At 41.2% G+C, this 20,200-nt stretch overlaps 3 protein-coding genes across 9 annotated transcripts; 1 reads left to right on the top strand and 2 right to left on the bottom strand.

The window, feature by feature from the left end:
• Positions 1 to 2,813: 2,813 nt before the first annotated feature.
• Positions 2,814 to 8,878, bottom strand: commd8 (COMM domain containing 8). The gene is made up of 5 exons (XM_003978586.3): positions 8,732 to 8,878; positions 7,497 to 7,652; positions 7,153 to 7,305; positions 5,315 to 5,470; positions 2,814 to 3,144 (listed from the first exon to the last, which is right to left on the bottom strand). Exons 1-5 carry the CDS (start codon positions 8,774 to 8,776, stop codon positions 3,124 to 3,126), a joined length of 531 nt encoding a protein of 176 aa, XP_003978635.1. The 5' UTR covers positions 8,777 to 8,878; the 3' UTR covers positions 2,814 to 3,123.
• A 2,634-nt stretch (positions 8,879 to 11,512) lies between these two features.
• Positions 11,513 to 13,689, top strand: lamtor3 (late endosomal/lysosomal adaptor, MAPK and MTOR activator 3). Its single transcript, XM_003978585.3, has 7 exons — positions 11,513 to 11,620; positions 11,829 to 11,864; positions 12,086 to 12,120; positions 12,206 to 12,264; positions 12,448 to 12,581; positions 12,890 to 12,953; positions 13,475 to 13,689. The coding sequence occupies exons 2-7, from the start codon at positions 11,856 to 11,858 to the stop codon at positions 13,546 to 13,548; spliced, it is 375 nt and encodes a 124-aa protein (XP_003978634.1). The 5' UTR covers positions 11,513 to 11,620; positions 11,829 to 11,855; the 3' UTR covers positions 13,549 to 13,689.
• A 155-nt stretch (positions 13,690 to 13,844) lies between these two features.
• On the bottom strand, positions 13,845 to 20,200 carry dapp1 (dual adaptor of phosphotyrosine and 3-phosphoinositides). Of its 7 annotated transcripts, XM_003978593.3 has the most exons (9): positions 20,006 to 20,178; positions 18,322 to 18,444; positions 17,928 to 18,064; positions 16,865 to 16,995; positions 16,674 to 16,721; positions 16,540 to 16,602; positions 16,083 to 16,168; positions 15,387 to 15,474; positions 13,845 to 14,500 (listed from the first exon to the last, which is right to left on the bottom strand). In XM_003978593.3, exons 1-9 carry the CDS (start codon positions 20,062 to 20,064, stop codon positions 14,477 to 14,479), a joined length of 759 nt encoding a protein of 252 aa, XP_003978642.2. In that variant the 5' UTR covers positions 20,065 to 20,178; the 3' UTR covers positions 13,845 to 14,476. The 7 variants fall into 7 exon arrangements, 2 of the variants coding, with proteins under 2 accessions (XP_003978642.2, XP_011618229.1); XM_011619927.2 differs by lacking the exon at positions 15,387 to 15,474 and having other exon boundaries at positions 20,006 to 20,180; XR_003885936.1 differs by lacking the exon at positions 15,387 to 15,474 and having other exon boundaries at positions 16,083 to 16,602; positions 20,006 to 20,187.

The following is a 20,200-nucleotide window of genomic DNA, read 5'->3' as shown; positions in this document are numbered from 1 at the left end:
TTACCTAGAAAACCCACAAGACGGCCAATTGGCCCCAAGTCCCCCCTGTGGACACTCATTTTGTTATGGAAATGTGGCTGTTAGTGGCACACGGCCGGAGCCACATGAACCTGTGTGGGGGAGGGGACATACCTTACAGCTCAGGAGGTTCTTTTGAGAGCAAGTTTTAGTTGTGAGATGGATAAATACCTCAGTGAACATAGCCATAAAGACTTAAACTGGACTATGAGCTGTATGCAGTGGAAAGGATCAACAGGAAGGAAGGGATCAACACACTGACATTTATTGTTAAAAAAACAAAACATATTTACAAAGAATGAAAAAGCAACTTTTTCCCAGTTTTGGTGTGGAGGGTTGTTGCAGAAGTAATTGTTATTTTTGTGCTAAAAATAGTAAAAAAAAGAAAAAGAAACCCAAGCATATTTACAAAGAATGAAAAACCATGCATTGTGAGTGAAATACATTTGAGCAGTCACTCACAATCCTGGCACTGCCATTGCTCCTTTGGGCATTTCCCACATGTATATCGGTAGCAGTCAACACAGCGCACAGTTGCATTATTGTCCCTACATTTAATTTTAGCCTGACACTTGGCTCTTTTTCCTAGTTGTGATGTGGAGGGTTGTTGCCGAAATAATTTTTGGGCCACTTTTGGGCCTTTTTCTTACCCAAGTGGGTTTGAGCCAACTCTCTTGCAAGCTCCAGCAGGAAATCCACCCGTCTCTCCTGCCTCCCGGTGCATAACTGATAGAGCACGTGTGCATTCAGTGCTGCCATATCTATCATGTTATAGAACACTGCTACTGGCCAGCGCCGTGTTCCTGCGCGGACAGTGTACCCTCGCACCATCTGGTCCATGACATCGACGCCGCACTTTGTTGTGTTGTAGAGTGTGATGGTGTTTGGCTTCTTTTTGGTGGTATCCTGTGTCTGAATCATGCTCTGCATGCTGCTGAGAACAGCTGCTGAAGCGATAGTCCATGTGCACTGAGGTATTTATCCATCAAACAATTGTCTGGTTGCAGTCGATGAGTCGTTATGGTCACATGGGACATTCACAGGTTCACAATTTAGAATAGAATGTGTTTTTGTCTGTGTAGATTCTCAATCATCCAGGTCATTGTATCATTGTAGATTTCTCTGTCAACTGGACTGGGTTTCTTCTCTTGAAGACATTTCGCCTTCTATCCAGAAGGCTTCTTCAGTTCTGAGTGAATGTGTTTTTATTCCTCATTCTCTGTAAGGTGTGACCCCCTCACCCCACACACTGCCACTAACAGCCTCATTACCATAACAAAATGAGTGATTAGTGTATTCGGGAAAAGTGGTCAGGCCAAATGGCCTCTGTGTGGGTCTTCTACGTAGACAGAAAAATGCTGGGACTTCTAGTGTTAATAGCTAAACACGGCAGTATAATATATTACAGTAGATCATTAGCCTTTAACTTATAAGCTGCATTGTCAGCATTTCTTCCTGTTATCCATGACAAGGGTGTGGACATGAAGCACAAAAAGGCTCTTCACTACACAATGTCTTATGTCTTACTCGGCGCTTTACAGTATTTCTACAACCGGTCTTGTGCTGCTTGAGTGCTATCTGGTGGCTGGAAATTTCCATTCAAATTCAGAAAAATGGATTTGTCCTGGTGGGCGACAAATCCATAAATAAGCCGCATCACTCCATAAGCCGCAGAGGTCAAAGCGCAGGGAAAAAAATGTAACATCTTATACTATAGGAATTTACAATATATATCCTTGTCCTGGACCTTTGAAGAAAGACAACACCGACTTTGGGACAGTTTTATGTACTGCAGAACTGACAACACTGACGATATTGTACAAACGATGTGAAGCCAGGACATTTTGAAAGTGACTTGAAAGTCAGTTAAATTGGTTTAGAATAGCTTAAGAATATTGTGAAATACTTCTTCAACTGAAAAAGAATACTGCCAAAGCTACCTGAGGAGTTGCAAAACAAAAGTTATCACTTGGGAAAACTAAGTGCTCCAAGTTACAGAACAAGTACCAGTAATTGCTTTTTCTTCTACCAGAGACTCACAGCTATCGAAGGATTTATCAAATTCTATAGTTTGCTTCAGACAAAAGGAAAGACAACTTCAGACAAGGAACAACAAGGAACCCAAACCCACCATGTTGAGAAGTGGCTTGGAATAAAAATTGCTTGGATGCAACAAACAGCAGGGACATTCCTGAAGAAAATGTATACTGTATAAATCTAAAGGGAAGGTTCAGGGAGCAGATGATGACTTACAGCCTCAGGTGCGGGCGAGTATCCTCCACTCATGGATCAGATCACCTCCTTAGTGCCACCACACCATGATACTCCCGGTCAGCTCTCATCACTGCCCTGTCATGCTGCCTTCAACTTTAGGGAGCCACATTCCAAATGTAATGGGCCACTATTCAGCTGTGGAAAACTGAAGCAAGCGGGTAAATAAAACACCCTTATCTATGTCGACGACGCTCCACATTCTCCAGCTTGCCCTATAGGACCTGAGCACATCACTGCATAACCATGTCATTCCTGTCAGATCATTCGACAGGCAGCAGCTCCTCATCCTCAGCTTTAATTTAGATTTGCTTTGTCAAGTTAATCTACATTACTTCCTGGAGGCGGCAGGTAGCATTCAAACAAAGCTGCTGAACAAAGATTTCTTTTTTTGTCTTTCCTTGTACACTTACAATAGTTGCTAATGCATACATGTACTTTCGCTTTTCTGTTTACTTTGAGCCAAACTATTTTTTATTTATAGATAAGAGCTAAAATAAAACCAAGAATCAAGCTGCAGATTAGTTTCTGTAAGAGAAGATGCAATGTTGGTAATCTTTATTAGGCCAGAGGACATTAAATACCATTACAAAGATTTGTTAATTCAACTTGGATACAAAAAAGGACCATTTTTAACATAAAGGTGACATGTAAAATCTATAAAAAAAAAAATCATACAGCTGAAAAGTAGATGTAATTACTCCAGGATATTGAAAGGAATATTGGGAACTGAATTCCAGAAGAAAAATTAATCACCAGTCTTTGATTTGGTCTGACGGGAACATCAGTTGGAATTCACTGCACTCCATCATCAGCTGGAAAGGGATTATTTGTTCATTTCAACTGCAGCACCACCTATAATGTGTACACACACCCACACACAACATGGCATTTCAATGCATTGGTTGCAGAAAATGAAAAAATAGGGTAAATATACATTACTTAATACATATATTACTTCAAGCTGTAAAATAATCATCTGTTTTAATCATATCATGATTTGTCACAATCCAAATCTCTCCAGTTTTTCTATTTACCATAATGAGCTTGACATACCATCTTATCACTATACATTTGCAAGTCACAGATTAACAAACACATCTAATCTCAAATCATATTTCTTGAATGAAAAGGAAACAAATTTCAAAGAAAAATTCACAGATAAGCTGTCCGTGTAGATTCTCAAGCATCCAGGTCATAGTTAGGTAGTTTTCTGTGTCAACTGGACTGTTTCTCTTCTCTTGGAGACGTTTCCCCTTCTATCCAAAAGGCTTCTTCAGTTCTGAACTCGCTGAGGACCGAGCTTGAAAATATAGCCCACATTCAATGCAGTCCTCCACTCCTTCCAACAACAAACCAAATGTTCACACCATTTCAGGAGACCTGGAGACTCACCACCATGTGAGCCAGCAGACAAAGGGGAGACGCCTCAACTGAAACTAGGTGTACGACCCTACCAACGACCCTGCCAGGTGACCACCCAGATCATTACCATGCCACTGGTCCACAGGGGCTATATTTTCAAACTCATTCCCCAGCGAGTTCAGAACTGAAGAAGCCTTCTGCACAGAAGGCCAAACGTCTTCAAAGAGAAGAAACACAGTCCAGTTGACACAGAAAACTACCTTGGATCACAGATAAGCTACATTATAACAGCCAGCAGCCTCTGGCTAACTGATAGAGAGAGCAGATCTTAATAATTATTTCAATTTTAGAAGTCTGTCAGCAACCATGTGGACAAAGAAAGAAAGTGATGGGAATTAAATCATTCGGAAAGTTTGGATAATCACAATAAAGTTATAGAGTGTATAGTGTATAAAGTGTATTTGTGTCATGTGTATATAGCGTCTATGACTGAATTTTTATTTGTTTTATTTACATTTTATGGAAGATATACATAGTAATTTTCTTTTCACAAAATACCCAGTTTGTTATATTTCTTGGGCAGCTCTGTCCTTAGATACACACCTCTACTCAGTTCCATTAGAAGGCTGACTTCTCTCTGGGCTGACTTCTGTGCCGTGAGAGCAACTTCTTATTACGACTATTGGAACACTTAGCTAAGAGCTACTTCTTAGTCAGTGAAGATGTGGGATTTCGAAGCACCCATTTCTCCCACAGTCTCTGCATGTACCCTCTCTTGCTGGGGTTACACCCGTAGTAACACTCCATCAGTACCAGGTTCTCTGCTCTGCTCCATGAATGCCTTGTTCCACTAGTCAATTTGACATCAGGTAGCCCTGGTTCCCCGAACCCTGACGCAATTCTTGTTGTTCTGGGCGAAGACTGAGCCGGTGTGGCTATCATTGAAGGCTTTGCTCATTCTGAGGTATCGGCCTGTAGCGTAAAGGGCCTTGCCTAAGAGCCCACCTGGATTCCAACCGGTAACCTTCTGTTCCAAAGTTTTTATGGACTGGTGCCTATAAAACGACCTCGAGATCAGTGCTGGTATGAGCAAAGTACCAGCAGTGGACAATCCAATGGATTAAAATGCTGCTTCCTTAAACAGACTTATCTTTTAGAATTACCTTCAGAGTGGTGGAATTAAAACACCTCTGCCAAGGGTTATGCAGAAGTTCCTCCACAGATTGTAATGGACTCATTGCCAGTTATTCCAAATATTTGTTTGCAGTTAAGCTGCAATTAACCCTTTAGCTACAATGGAAGTAATCATCATTTTACAGCAGCATTTTATATTTGCTTTTTCTTGAAGTTTCTTTAATGATCTGTAATGTGTGCGCCAAACAAGCAAAAACATAATAAATTCCCACATATGCACATTTTTCACACCAATGTACATGTGCATATGTACTTTGGATTTTTGCTGCCTTGTAGTGGAATATGGACAAAATATTTATTAAACGTACCTACCAAGTACATGAACATACTTGTATATAGAAGTTTTTAAATCCATAACAAAAATCTTGAGATGAGATGCAATGTTTTTTATGAGATGGACAGCCTGGAAAAGCTGAGTTTGGTAATTAAGACAACCCTTTTTTTCTACATGCAGTGTGATTTCTACCTTATTGGCAGCATCTAATGAACCAAGGAGCATGTTCAACTCCTCTCGGTCCATCTCCATCGCGACTGGCCGAAGGATACCATTCTCCTTCACGCTCAAACCGAGGCTGAGCAGAGGAATATGGAGAGATGCCATCTTATCACTGGAGATAGCGAGCTGAAGGGAGCACAGAAATGGCAAATATGAGGGGTGGCTGAGTGGAATACCAGTGCAAAACAGGAAAAATAACTATACAAAAAGTTGCCAAAAAGATAATAATAGAAAAGGGTACAATAAGGATATGAGACTGATATGAACTGATATTAACATATGTATGGTTTGGAAATTAACATGTGTAGATGTTAAGTCAAATTAAAATGTGCATCATTTGCATAATTGTTACCTGTAGCACAAGAATGGCCTTACAAATTATTTTATGGATACCAACTAAACCTTGCTCAGGGGTAGGTCGATAGTGCTCTGAAGGTGTACTGGTACTTTCCCCTACTTCCAGAACACCTTCCATGTTCCACGCTAGAAATCCAGTGTTTGCTGTTGTCTCAGAGTCAGGCTGTCACTGACGGTCTTCAAGGTGTTCACACTTAACGATGCAGTTGTTGCTGAGCATACGCCTACCTCACCATGATTTGGTGGAGGGGAGCAAAAACCACCCAATGACTGAGCTAAAATCATGTAGAATCGTGTAAAATCTTGAGTTTTCTTGCGATAAGAACTCTGAAGCAATGCATTACAATATCTAGTTTTTAATTTATTCGAATAAACAATAGATATCATGCCTGCTCCTAAACCATTCCAGCTTCAAAAGCATCATCATTGGCACCTTCCTGACACCCTAATTACTTGAAATTACCAGGTCTACCCAAGGCAAACTCTCACCCCCTTGGAACAATATAGAAAACCCGAAAAGGAAAAAAACATCTAATAAATATTATCCAAAGCAAACTCTTTTTATTAAAAATGCTTCCTTGTATTGCAACAATTCACAGTGATTATTCAGGCAAGAAATCGGAGCTTCCTTCAGTAAGAAAAATAAATTAATAAATGTTTTTACATTAATGAACATAAGATCTGTTACTTTCTTTACATTGCTGAGTTTTTTTATTTTACACGTCATGAAAAAAGCCTTTTCTCCGGCACAAAAAAGAACACCAGCACTTAAATATTACATTATATTACTTACTAATCTGAAAAGTTATAATGTGTTTAGCCACATATCATCACTCCATTGCTGGTTGATGTGGCAATTTTCTCTTTTTGGTCCATTTATTACGAGCAATGTGGGCCACTTCATTAAAAGCTTGGCAACATCCAGGTTCTGAGCAATCAGACAGGTTGCCTTACACACCTTTCTACTTTAGAGCTGCCGTCAACCAGCAAAAACACACTGTCCAAGATATAGATTTGCCAACCACCCAAAGATTTGAAAATTTCAACATTCTAAAACAAAATCAACAACAGTGCTGAAAAATTCTGTGGATGGTTAAACATAAGGTCTCTATCTCATCAACAGCTCTTCACATTTATTTTCTTACTGAGAAATGGCTGCTTGAATAAACAAAGTACTATTCCAGGCACATTTCAAGGAGATGGAGCTATATTTTAAAAGATAGCTTTACACCACATCATATCTCCTGGATGACGGAAAAGCCAGTTGTGTATCGCTCCATCTGCTGTCCATGATTCAGAGTTCTTTTGATTTCATTTTGGTGCTCAATATAGATTAAGCAATAAAAAGGGGATGGCTTCAATATTCATGCGGATGCAGCTGTAGTCTTGAGATTGCTTTGAATACGTTGTTAGAGACCACTGCATGCCAAAAATAAAGGATATAATGTCACCTTGAGCTGCCAGTCAAAGTCCTGCAGAGTAGCGAAGGAGATGGAATTGGTTCTGTTGAGCAGTGCTGTGTGGATCTCCTCTCGTCTGGCCCTCAACACACTTAGGACAGCATCTGTATGGCTATTGCCCACGCTTGACAACACTGCTACAACCTGAACACAAGCAGCAACAAACATTACACCGCCATTATATTCATACACAGCTGAGTCCTGCTTTATAGCCACATACACCTGAAATAAAATTAGGTTTATTTAAATGCTGATTTTTTTTTTTTAAACATGGCAAATTATGACATTATCATCATTGGTTTACTATATTAAAACTCCCGTTAGGATTGCCTCACCTTTTCATCAGAGCTGTTGTTGTATACTGCTAAGCGGAAGAGAGAGATCAAGGAATTGTTAAGTTCTGTCCACTCCTCCAAAGTCCAGGTGCTGCTGTAATCTGCTCTCGTTGGAGGCTGCTGCCCACACAGTCCATCCACTACCCTGTGACACAGCTGAACACCAGAACATAATGAAAATTACAGTTAACTTTAGTCAAATATAATGTATTCACTGTCCAGCACATTTTTTTCTTTGCATCTATAATGTCTGAGCCTTTTTTAAAGGCGTAGCCATTTTGTTTTATGTACATTCACTGATATAATGCGGAAGATCCGAAAATGTAAGAATCTAAATTTTTGTTTATCTCGACTGACTTTGGCTTTGCAGTTCCATTTCTTAATGTCTTCTTTTTTCCACTCCGTCTGTCACCTCCCTTTCTAATTGCCCCAATCATCAATATCACTAGTGCATTGTGGTGTCATCATTAGCATTTTTTAATCAAACAGTTTTGTTTTGCAGAATTTTGGAGTGAAAATGGGCAGCAGCAAGCTGCAAAAGAATGGCAACCCCAGGAGATTTGAGGTCTCTGAGGACATCATAAGGAGGCGCAAAAAACGGCCTGGAAATATCAGGCTCCTGGAAGTTTTTTGTAAGCAAGAATAGACACAAATCCTTCAAACTTTTGCTTTTCTGTTTTTCTTAAATGTAAATGATTGACATAAATATCCGCTAGGTATTTTGTGATGCACATACGGGTTATAGCATTTTATAGAAATTGAGCATACTGTAATCACACCAAAACCGACATAATCACCTGTGGCCATCTGGCTGCTCACCAAGTGCGACCCAAAAGGGGGTGTTTCAAGCTGCGTGTACACGTGTTTTCTTTTTTTCCCCCCTCCTGTCCGTGTCTCTCACATTATCCCATCTCTTGCTACCATCATCAGCTGGAAACAAAGGTCAGAGGTCTTATGTGACCCCTTGCCCGCCCGTTATAGAAAATGCCCTTGTAGTCCCGCACATTGTTGCAACCGATTATAGTTGTGTACCGGGTAAACTATTCAAACTTCATTGTAATAAAACATTGCTAAAAGAAATGTGAAACGAATAAGGGGACATGTGGCGAGTCTACTGCAAGAAGGCAGCGTCATTTCCGGGGAAGCATCGGAAAACTATCAACATTTTGTTTTGGAATAGAACGCACAAGATAACGTTTTATACTCAATCTTCTTTTATTCTTAAAAATACTCACCCTTGTACATTCTTGTACACTTAACCGGCTCAGCAAATCCACCATGTTTTCATCCACATCCGCGTTTCCATCAGCTGACACAAATCACGTGATAAACAGTGCCGAATCACGCTGGAAGCGGAAGCGCCGCGCAACTAAAATCGTGCGCGAGCCGGATCCCTCGTTCACGCCAAAACGAGTACACGAAGCAGGATTTAAATTACCGTATTGTCGTGGTATTGCACTCTGGCTCACTAGGGAGGATTAGTTGCTGGATGCTTACACATACTATCTCTGAATGAAAGTGTGTATGTGTTACCTGCGGACTAGCAGTGACTTATGGCTACTGATGGGAATGGCGAGGTTGAGTACTGTGTTTGGCAGACAGTGGGGAAAGGTGCTCAGAAGAGAGGAGCATCCAAGGAAAGGCCCGAAATGACAGAAGCAGGAGGAGATAATAAGCTGAGGAAAATGGGAAGCCTGAATTATAAAGAGCTTGTACTTTTATTCAGGGTCAAAGTCCAGAAACCAGGAGAGAGAGGGTTTGGGTTACTAACCCCCTCAAGAATCACTACTGCTTTACAAAGTCAAATAAGGATGGGCTTTCGGGCCAAGATTTTGTTAAATGGGATTTAGAGAGTTTTCGTGCAAATCAAAAACAGTTTGACAGCATAATAGAAGTTGGGAAATTAGTCAGCAGAAAATTCTGGATAACATTAAAGTAGGAAGTATGGTGGTAGCCATGTGGTTTGCAAAGAGGAAGAAGATAGGGGACTCTCCAGTGCTGCTGATATGTGCCTTCTACCAGAAGTGGTGGGCCTGGGAGGTATGGCTTACCAGGTAAAAGAGTACATTAGAGCCCTGCTACGCTGTTTTAACTGTCAGTGGTTTGGACATATTGGCAGTTTCTGTCAGGGTAAGCAGAGATAGCTAAAGTTAAATGTGGACAGGATCATGGAATAAAGGTTTGTATGGCAGTGACCTGCAGGTACTGGAACTGTGGGAGTGAGCATACGACAGAGTTTCGGGAATGTGAGCAGTTCATTCAAGCCCAGAAAAATCAGAACAACAGAGGGCAGAAAAAGGTTTCAGAAGTGAATCAAACGAGCTGGCGGAAAGTGTTGAAGAGTCAGCAGGCTTTCCCTGCGCTGCCATGTTTCCCCCTGATATGCTGGTTTTGAGCAGGGATGCCTTTCTGGCTTTTATTACAGACGTGTTGCTTTGGACTTAAGTCAGCAGCAAGGAAATCATTTGTGTTCAAGGCTGGAGTTGAGGGGGGGTCATTTCCTGGGTATAAAGCAGATATCTCATTAAAAGCTTCATGAGTTACATTATTTAGATAGTTCACAGATGTCGAGGACTGATAGCATGGAGCGCAGCTTGAGAGCAAATTTAAAGTAAGACCACGGGTAATTTGTGTACAGGAGACGTGGTCAAAGCCCTGTCTAGATTTTGTTATCACAGAGTATGTGTGTATCTGAGAAGAGACAGGTCTGACAGATCAGCTGGGTGCAACATTTATCAGATCAGGAATTCAGTGCAAGAAAATCCACATAAATAGAGATTCAGAGCGTGCAGCGCTTGAAGTGTGGACAAGTAATAGAACAATAACAGTTATTGATTATTACAATCCTTGTAAACCGTTGGTTCTATCTGAATTTGATAAAGACAAAGGATCTGGGGCAGCAATGATTAAGGCAACAATGGACTAGTCATTGAAAAGTTTTTGTATAACATGGCAGCCATTAATGATGGTGCAGTCAGATCTTTCTCTTGCCTCATCAAACTTGGCCAGAACTGGAGAGCGGGTTGTTCCCGATAGATACACGCTACGTCCTGGCGGCTAGGACGTGATCACTTCCCTATTCTCTGTAGATTTTAGTCTAAAGTTGAGAGTTGAAATGAAAGAGTGTGCCTACGCATAAGTTCTCTCTTGCTAAATGGGAAGAATTTCAGGGAAAGCAATCATTGTCATGGAATCTGAGTAGATTCAGTTAAAATGTGTTGACCAAAAGTGGGACAATGTGGACTAAATAATTATCTGCAAACATTATTAAGAAACATAAAAGGGTTATGGGGGTGTGGTCACAATGACATGATGAAACATATTCTACTGGAGTAGGAAGTATACTGCTGAGAGAATAAACATATTTAAACTGTTGTTATATCTGAGTTTTGCTTCATTTTCCATCAAATCTTGTTTTGGAAAACTTTCTTTACTTACACGTTCCTCGCGCCATTCATTTTCTCAGTAAGAACTAGACAAACAATCAATTCTGAATGAATAAAATGTGTGATTTTTACTCATAACGGTGTACTGGAATTATTCACAGCTACCGGGGTCTTGCCACAGGTCCCTGAGCACTGCGTCTCAGTTCATGAGGAAGAGCCCCAATCATCTTGCACCCTTCATAGTTGTACCACAACCTGGGGATCGGGTCCTTTCATGGATACAGTTCATTGGGTATACCCTCTTTTCCATATTTGGTCTTATTCCTCTCAGATGTCCCTCAAAGACTCACAATCTCACATGACGCCCGACAATTGCAAATGCTTTCAGTTTTGTTTTTGGGGCCAACACCATGTGAAGCAATATGATAAACAAATACAATGATTCTCATTAGAACAACACTCTCAACTAGTACAAGAAAATATGAAATTTAAAATAACATGAGTGATTTCACATGTCAGCAGCCTTCATAACCACCAGTCCTACAGTTCCTACGGGAGAATAGGAGAATTTAGAGCGAGGATGTGCGACCTAGGATGACCACGGGTGGGCAGTAATGCGCTCACAAGCGTCTAAACTGCCGGGAATTAAAGGAAGGAAGGAAGGAAGGCACCATGTCATGTGACGTCTGCGCGTGACTGTTAGTTTATAGGAAGCTGACAGACGTGAAGCAAACTAAGGTTGGTAAACAAATTCATTATTTTCTTGGTCTTCGTTCATTGATTGTTCCTCTGGTCTAGTACAAAGTGAAATTGTACGTGGAAACTAACTAGTTAATTTACAGGAAGTCGCAGCTACTTTAATTGTGTTGCTAACCAGGTTTAGTTAGCATGTTTAGGAACGTTAAAGAATTCACGGAAACGGATGGTTAATTAATTGTCTCCACAGTCATCCAGCGATCAAGATTTCACGCTCATGGCTGATGTAAGTACGCTATTTGCCTGTTATCTTACATAGGTATACATATAAGTACACGCGTGTAAACAGCATATATGTACACACAGTGTGTTTGCATGTCTACAGGAAAATGTCTGCTTGAGTAATTTAACTTTTGATGATATTATAACCTTAATGCTTGCAGCTTTACCTGTGAATTGATTTAATTAACAGGGCTATCCCCATTTAATTATATGTAACATTTGCAGGATTTGAAGAGGTTTCTGTATAAGCAGTTACAAAGGTGCGTATGAAAATACAAAGTAATATGATCAACTCAGAATAGCAAATGTTTGACCTGATCATTTTCACCTGTTTTTGGTTTTTAGTGTTGAAGGACTTCATGCAATTGTTGTCACCGATAGAGATGGTGTTCCTGTTGTCAAAGGTAGGAGGCCTCATGTTCTCAATGTCTTCTATCTCCCTCCTTCCATTTTTCTATTTATTTGAAAATGTTTCTCAGTTAAAATGAAGGAGTGATTTTTTTTGGGTTTGTTTGTTTCAGCCAGGTCAATAAATGATTGTCCTACCCTCTTTTGGTTTTAACTAATTTTGCTTTATGTCTCTGCAGTTGCCAATGACAGTGCCCCAGTACCTGCTTTAAGACCTGGCTTCTTGTCCACCTTTGCTCTGGCAACAGATCAAGGCAGCAAGCTGGGCCTGTCCAAAAACAAGAGCATCATCTGCTACTACAATGACTACCAGGTCACACATCACTCACTTCCCTAATAATCACAGAATGGCTATTTTGTCCTGGTGTAAACGCTTTGGGAAACCTAACATTTTCAAAGATGAAAAACAATTCAACTCAGAGTATTATATAATCCTTTAGTAGCTACATTTGAGATTTCCTGTTTGTGCACTGTAAAAGTCACCACCACAGAAAGCTCTCCTGCATTCAAATTTCATCAGTAGTAAAACAAACACCTCACTTCTGACTGTGCTTAGACAAAAGTCTTTATCTGATGTTTTCGAATTCTCCAATAAATCTGCATTGTTTCCATCTTGGACAGATTGTGCAGTTCAATCGGTTACCACTGGTCATCAGTTTCATTGCTGGCAGCAGTGCCAATACAGGTAACTACCAACTACCAATGACAAGTCAACATATGATATAGAACATATGTGAACATTTGGACAATACCAGAACAACAATGACGACCATCGTCATCGTGTCAACGATAACTGTGATATGAAATCTTCCTATTGTCGCTTCTCTGGAGTCACGGGTTATTTGTTACCCCTACCCCACTTGGTCTGATGTCAAAAGGTTACGGTATTACGCTCTAGATGTAAACTGGCCGCTTCAGTCAGAGGTGTGTTTCAGTCAGGTGTGTGTCGGCTCTCCAACCCTCTCATTCTGCAGTGTGCATTATTTAATTCTTAATAAAAACTGAATTTTCTTCTTCAAATAAATGAATATAATTTTAAAGATAAATACAGTTAATTTTTTTTGCATTTTCATCCACGGTGGGCAAATAGTGTTGCATTAATCTCCACTTAAGTTAACTTCTATGTTAATCTAGTGAGATGAGATGACTATTTCCTGTCTTAAAACCGGATGTCACCGAATATGTCTTTTTTTTTTTCTACCCTAGGTCTCATCATGAGCCTGGAGAATGAGCTGGCCCCGTTAATAGAGGAGCTGAGACAAGTGGTGGAGGTGACCTGAATCTACAGCAGAAGCACGTCTTACAGAACAAAAATCAAGAGTCAACATTTGGTTATATAATCACAGTCCTGTTAGCCTCATCTAGAATACAACAGCTTTTTGTTGAACACATCATGACATCTGAATAAATGCTTAATGTGCTTTCATGTGCCTTTACTCCCCTCTAAGTTTCCAAAGGTTGAAAGACTTTAGTTTGATTCATCACTAGAATCTCAAACAGACTTGTGCTATAATGTTTGCAAAATACTACCAAGAGCCAGGAAGATCTATTCACACAGGGTTGAGAGGCGCACTGCTCTGTAAAGAAATTTCATTTTAATGTAAACTGTTCATATTTACAGATACCAGAAGCACACAGCAAAAAGCCATAAAGGTGTAAGCTGGTAGGTGAGGGCAGTGACATCACAGCTTGTTTTCATTGGGACAAGACAATTCTGTGTTTAATGCAAAAACTATTTACACTGATGATCATATTAGTACATTTAAATAATAAAAAAAAAAAAAAACATTTTTAGGATTCCAGTCCCACCATGGTTTTATCTACTTTTTTGACATTGTTTTGGAAGAAAAGTCAATTATTTCCACAGAGAGAGAGACAAATGTGTTTAGTATGAAAGTCAAACCTTCACCACATCCTACTGGGCATTTAGATGAACAGTTAATCTGGGGCAACATGTTTCATGCTCTCATTAAAAGTAAAGCTGTTTGTCCAACAGTCTTGCTCTGATCTGGGGGCAGTTGCAGCTCACAGGAATTCCAGCAAGTGGAAGATCCAGATAAAAATCAGTCCTTTTTTGGATGAGGTCTGTTCACGTTGTCCTTTGTCTTCTTCCCATATGTTCCTTGATCCCTTTGTCATCCCGCTGGATTGTTCTTCTTCTTGGGAGGCAGGACTTACTTCCATCTCTAGTAGGTGCCCTGTTAGCCTTCACCGACCTTTTGTTATCTGGGACTGAAAGAGCTCTGAGCGGTCAGATTCTGCTCGATATGAGGAGCATTTCTTAATGCTGCAATGTGTATATGCATTATTGGACACACACAGGCAACAACTGATGGAGATTCCAGTGAATGCAAACAGTCAACTCATTTAAAGATGAACTAGCCTCCAAAAGGAACCAAGTTAATGGAGCAGACATAAAATGGCTCTGATGTGCCAGCAGGCGTTAAGAATCCTGTTCATTTGAAATACTTATATCGCTGACAGCATGAGTCCAGCCGGATTATTTCATTTCAAAAGCAAAGTGTCAGCCCGTCAATCATGTTGACGTTTACATTTTCTCTAGGTTCGATTCAGCTAAGTTTGCTTAACCTGAACCAACTTAACCCAGGCATGGACCACCAGCCAACTAGTGACTGCAGGAGCAGTTTTGGCCACAGTCTAGCAGGCAGCTCCTTTAAACACCCCACCAGGTTCTAAGTAACATCAGAGTGTTACTTTTTTCCGTACATTTTAGAGTGAAAACAAATGGGAATCCCAGAAGTTTCAAGCTAACTTTACTAAGATAACTTTGAGCAAGGTGTCAGACCTTTGTTAGCCTGTTCGTGGCTTGTTTATGGTTGTCATTAGGGGGGCAGGTGTATCATGTTAAAGGCATAAAACAACTAGAAAAGGCAGAAAGCTCAGACCTCCACCAAACAGGCACTTGGACTCTGTACAATACCCCCAAACACACCAAAGTAGAGCAGAACTTAAATGCATATGGAAGACAGCGTGGACTTGTCCATGGTCCCTTCCCTTGGCAGCTACACTGGCCTGCTTGTTCCTAAGTGAACGTTTCCATTTCCAGTAGAATTTCATTTACCAGTACTCAAACAAACTACAGCCGGTACAAACTCACCATCTTCCATCTGAGGATTTTGATCCACTCGTCTGCCTCCATGCCTGACTTGGCACACAGATAGAATATCCTCTCAGGAAACACCAGGCTGTGGGCACCCAAAGTTAACAAATGCCAGGTGATTCCCAAGTGCTGGATGATTTATTCATTTATTTTAGACAGCCTGACTAACTGAGCAAGGTTAGCACAGAGAGGCTATGCTAGTATGCTGGGTCTTGGCTAAAAATGTTAAAGGGGTCATTATATGGATGGAAGTTGAACATTGCAACAGTGTTCTGCTTTATTTCCACTTTGATGACATCGTGACATCTTCAGGTTGGTTTTTAGGAATTCTGGTTGTCTGAAGAGCTCTATGATGGTACAGCCTACTGTAGAAACTGATCTGCCCTTCAGGGATGGAAACTATTCCTTTCATTCTTTATCTCTAAACTAGGAAGGACTGACTTTTAGATGTTGTCCAAGTTTAGTTGGAAAAAAAGATGTTATTCAGCATTGATCATAAGGAGAACCTTTAATGTTGTCAACACACATTCAATGTGTTGCCCTGACGATAACCCACCGTTGGTTTAATATGCCGTTGCTGTCTAGGTTAGGGTCCAACACGGTTTGTTAAAGGTTCTAATGTGCTAAGAGGTGTACCAGAGCTCTCGCCTCACTCATTTAGCCCCACTTTGTTCACATGGAGACGTGACTCACCAGAAACAGTTGATCCTGTCATGAGAATAGTCGAACTGGACTGCTGAGCATGCTCTCAAATCCAGGGTGCGAATAGGTTTCTCAAACTGTAAGATTGACATCACAGCTCATATCACGACTTGAAACTTCAGACAACTGAAATGAGCACAGTCCCCAAATGTCAAAGCACCTTTATTGCCACTAAACTGTCCACAGTGAAAGAGATCAGTGATGCTTTTTCCCACCCTCAACAAACAGTATAAAAGGGGGACAAAACTTGGCACAAGGTGCAATACCAGTCTCTGAAAACACTGGACCAGAATTGGTCCTGGCCTGCAATTATTCCAGCTTTGAAATGTCTTTTTGGTGGGTGAGTGAAGACAGATGCTTTTTCATGGACTCTCAGGGCTAGCTGCCCTCCTGTGCTGCCCTGACCCGAATCCGTGTCTGAGTGAGAGGGGGACGTGACCTTACTCACCATTTTGTCTTTGAAGTATTTCAATTCATATCTGTAGAGTGTGAACCACCTCTGTTTCCAGTTCTAGAAATAAAAGACACTTTTAACACTGCACAGTGGTTGGCTTCACCGAAAAAAGCAGCTCCAGCTCTTGCCTTCATGATTGCTCCTTGCTTCACCAGATAACCTTCCTTCGTAGCGAGCTGAAAAACAAAGCTCGAGACATCAGCAAAAGCAGAACTCTCCCTTAAACAAATACAGTTATTTTCAAGCTGTCCTCGCCTGTGTGCTTCCTGTTGAGCAGAGGATCTTTTAAAAGATATAGTGATATCAGAAAGGGTCTTACGGACGGAGCAGTGGGCACCAGGTCATTTTCTGTGCGTCCTGTCTGCACGGCCGTATGAACTCGAACAGACTCATAAATGGACGGCTCCTCTACACGCCATGGGTACGGACTCTTCAGTATAATCAAGGTTCCTGGATAAGCAGTTGAGAGTTGAACAGCTTAGGAAATATGATGCACTTTGGCCCAGTGTTTCACAGTATATCTGTTTAGCCATTTCACATGTTTTTCTGGACTATATGTTACAGCCCTGGTGCTGCTGTTTTGGTGTTAGGTCTGTCTGACTTTTCCACTCTGGTCCTCCATGTGATCAGCTGGTCCTAATCTGCTGCTCAGCTGATCTCTTAAGGAGTCAGGGAGAGGTGCGCCTGAGGGACAGAGCGCGACACAGGATGGACCACAGTGGTGGAAGTGTGGGGCTGCTTTTTTGGGTTAGTGAACGATAGTTTCTCTTTCAAATGGAGAAAAGGACTGGAGCTACTCATTATTGTTGGTGTCCCCCTCCAGGCGTGGTGGCGCTTTGGTTGGTCGGTGAGGGATTACTTAATCTGGTTCGTGGAATTTAGGGTTGTCCAGCGTTTTAAGTTGCTTATCGTATAAATAAACATACACTTTCTGAAGAACTACCATTGGCTTTGGTGGTTGTCCTCCCATCAGCCCCTAACTTCACAGCAGCTCCCACGATACTGGACCTCTTGAATCCTGCTTTTAATACAACATGCAATTCTACATACAAAGCTTCTTCATAAGAAGCAAAACTGCAGACCTCCCTCTGTACCATGTGCAGCTGTGCAGTTACTGTTTGCTCTTCCTTCCTTGTTTTACTTTCATGCTGCGTGTGGGTTGTTTTGCACTCTGCCAAATCCAAATCAGTTTTATATGTGAGTTTCACACACCAACCAACTAGTTTATCTTAATCTTACTCATCCAAATATGTGGCACATACATATATATGCGAGCTTCAACCGTCCGCTGTCGTCATGTAACACTAAAGGTTCAGAGGATCACCCGTTTGGTTTTCTGTGTGTGTGTATGTGTGTGTGCAAGTGTTTGCAGTTATTCATACCTGCATCACTTCCCAACAATGGCTGATTAGCAAAGTGGTTCACGAAGTCCTGCAGGGTTGCAAACTCATTAAACCCAAAAACATAGTTGGCGTTGTCCTTGCGTGTCACATGAAAATGTTTGACAGAATCTTTTGCCCTACGTGAAAAAATAGCAAAGGCCCGTTACATTTAACACACGTTATTTTGGTGAGAAGACTGACATCAATCACAGGTTTAGGAGCGCAACGGTATTTTTTCTAATTTCAGACAAATGAATTACTTAAATTAAATTAAATTAACTACATATTTACCAGTTAATGAACTGACCAGAGACTGAGCAAACAAGCTGGTCAGGTTGCATTCACACGTGTCAGCACATACTGTATATGATGGTACATTTCATTGCAGGCTAACCTTACAGACAGAGCAAAGCAGCCCAGACCGGCATTACTGTTCCTCAGGAGATAACTTCCATCAGTCCCATTAGATAAAAGGAGAGCCTCAGCAGCATGACGAGAGAGGTCACCATGGAACCAACTGAGCCAAGGAGACAAGAAGCAACATCAGACATCAGCAACATAGTAGTAGTGGTAGTAGTAGTAGTAGTGGTAGTGGTCACCATGGAACCAGCTGAGCCAAGAGACAATGTCAGACATCAACAACATAGTAGTAGTGGTAGTAGTAGTAGTAGTGGTAGTGGTCACCATGGAACCAGCTGAGCCAAGAGACAATGTCAGACATCAACAACATAGTAGTAGTGGTAGTAGTAGTAGTAGTGGTGGTAGTAGTAGTAGTGGTCACCATGGAACCAGTTGAGCCAAGGAGACAAGAGGCAACATCAGACATCAGCAACATAGTAGTAGTAGTAGTAGTAGTGGTGGTAGTAGTAGTAATAGTAGTAGTGGTAGTAGTGGTCACCATGGAACCAGCTGAGCCAAGGAGACAAGAGACAACATCAGACATCAGCAACATAGTAGTAGTGGTAGTAGTAGTAGTGGTGGTAGTAGTAGTAGTAGTAGTAGTGGTAGTAGTTGTGGTGGTAGTGGTCACCATGGAACCAGCTGAGCCAAGGAGACAAGAGACAACATCAGACATCAACAACGTAGTAGTAGTGGTAGTAGTTTTACTGATAGTAGTAGTGGTAGTAGTAGTAGTAGTAGTGGTGGTGGTGGTCACCATGGAACCAGCTGAGCCAAGGAGACAAGAGACAACGTCAGACATCAACAACATAGTAGTGGTGGTAGTAGTAGTAGTAGTGGTCACCATGGAACCAGTTGAGCCAAGGAGACAAGAGGCAACATCAGACATCAACAACGTAGTGGTGGTAGTAGTGGTAGTAGGGGTTCCAAAACAAACCTGATTTTGTGCTCTTTCTTCATAGCAGATACAATCCTTAACTATTTGCTTTGCTTTTTTTGCATTATTTTCAGTTAGAATTCTCAGTGTGCAGGTAACTCAAAATGTTAAAAACTGAACTGAGAAGCACAACTGCAATATCAGAACGAAAGTGAGAGTGTATCACTGCCAGTGTTGCCAGGAAATAGACAGAACCCGGATTGTTTCTTCATGCTTCAGATTTGCAAAACAAAAACTGTTCCACAAAGGCTTTTGTTCAGCTGAACAGAGTATGTTTTACTGCATCACAATGTGATGGTGACATGGTTGGACTGGAGAAAGAAGTTATTTGCAGAAACAAGGTTGTCCAAGGGTAACACAGGAAGTACAAAGGATTTCTGCATTTAAACAAAGACGTGCTGTGAAACTTCCTTATTTACTTGGGGGTCTGGTGAAGTCCATGTATGGGCACATCAAGACCAGGTTGGCAGCAATAGTTGGACCACCACAACGCTCAACAGGTGGACGAAATGGTTAACCATTTAACTGCCAGGTGATACCAGCCCACAGGTCAACACCCTAACCCTAACCCGTCAATACATTCACAAAAATGTCCGAGAACTTCGATGAACCTCAAATTGGATCAAACAGAGCTTGCAAGCTATCAAATCCAAACCTCTTGAAGTTCCAATTAAGAACTTGTGTCCTTATCAGTCAAAGATCTTATTGTTTTAAGTCCGACCGATGAGGGCACCAGTCTTACCCCAAAGTTTCCAACTCGTCGCTTGTGTCCTCCGCAGACGTGTCACTGTAGAAACTCATGTCTTCAGCCAGCAAATGGCCCAGAACTAGACAGCAGTCAGTCCGCAGTGAGTCCACAGCCTTAAAGATTGCGAAACACCAGAAAGAGGAAATGAAACCTCTGCTGTTGGACTGATGTACTTACCCTTCACACAAT

Source organism: Takifugu rubripes, chromosome 2 (genome assembly GCF_901000725.2).
Source record: "Takifugu rubripes chromosome 2, fTakRub1.2, whole genome shotgun sequence".
NCBI lineage: Eukaryota > Metazoa > Chordata > Actinopteri > Tetraodontiformes > Tetraodontidae > Takifugu > Takifugu rubripes.
The sequence above is the reverse complement of the archived record's forward strand: the minus strand, read 5'-3'. Positions and strand labels throughout refer to the sequence as shown.

Bases quoted from the DNA above. Each gene is read 5' to 3' on its own strand.
- dapp1 (XM_003978593.3), bottom strand. From the start codon at position 20,064: ATGAGTTTCTACAGTGACACGTCTGCGGAGGACACAAGCGACGAGTTG. The intron at 16,169-16,539 runs GTGAGTAAGGTC...TCAATCTTACAG, and splicing joins AATACTTCAAAGACAAAATG to TTTGAGAAACCTATTCGCAC. The intron at 15,475-16,082 runs GTGAGTCACGTC...GGGTGCCCACAG, and splicing joins GACAGGATCAACTGTTTCTG to CCTGGTGTTTCCTGAGAGGA.
- commd8 (XM_003978586.3), bottom strand. From the start codon at position 8,776: ATGGTGGATTTGCTGAGCCGGTTAAGTGTACAAGAATGTACAAGG. The intron at 5,471-7,152 runs GTGACATTATAT...TGCTCCCTTCAG, and splicing joins ACTTTGACTGGCAGCTCAAG to CTCGCTATCTCCAGTGATAA. The intron at 3,145-5,314 runs GTAGAAATCACA...TACACATTATAG, and splicing joins CATTAGATGCTGCCAATAAG to GTGGTGCTGCAGTTGAAATG.
- lamtor3 (XM_003978585.3), top strand. The intron at 12,121-12,205 runs GTGCGTATGAAA...TTTGGTTTTTAG, and splicing joins CTGTATAAGCAGTTACAAAG to TGTTGAAGGACTTCATGCAA. The intron at 12,954-13,474 runs GTAACTACCAAC...TTTCTACCCTAG, and splicing joins TGGCAGCAGTGCCAATACAG to GTCTCATCATGAGCCTGGAG.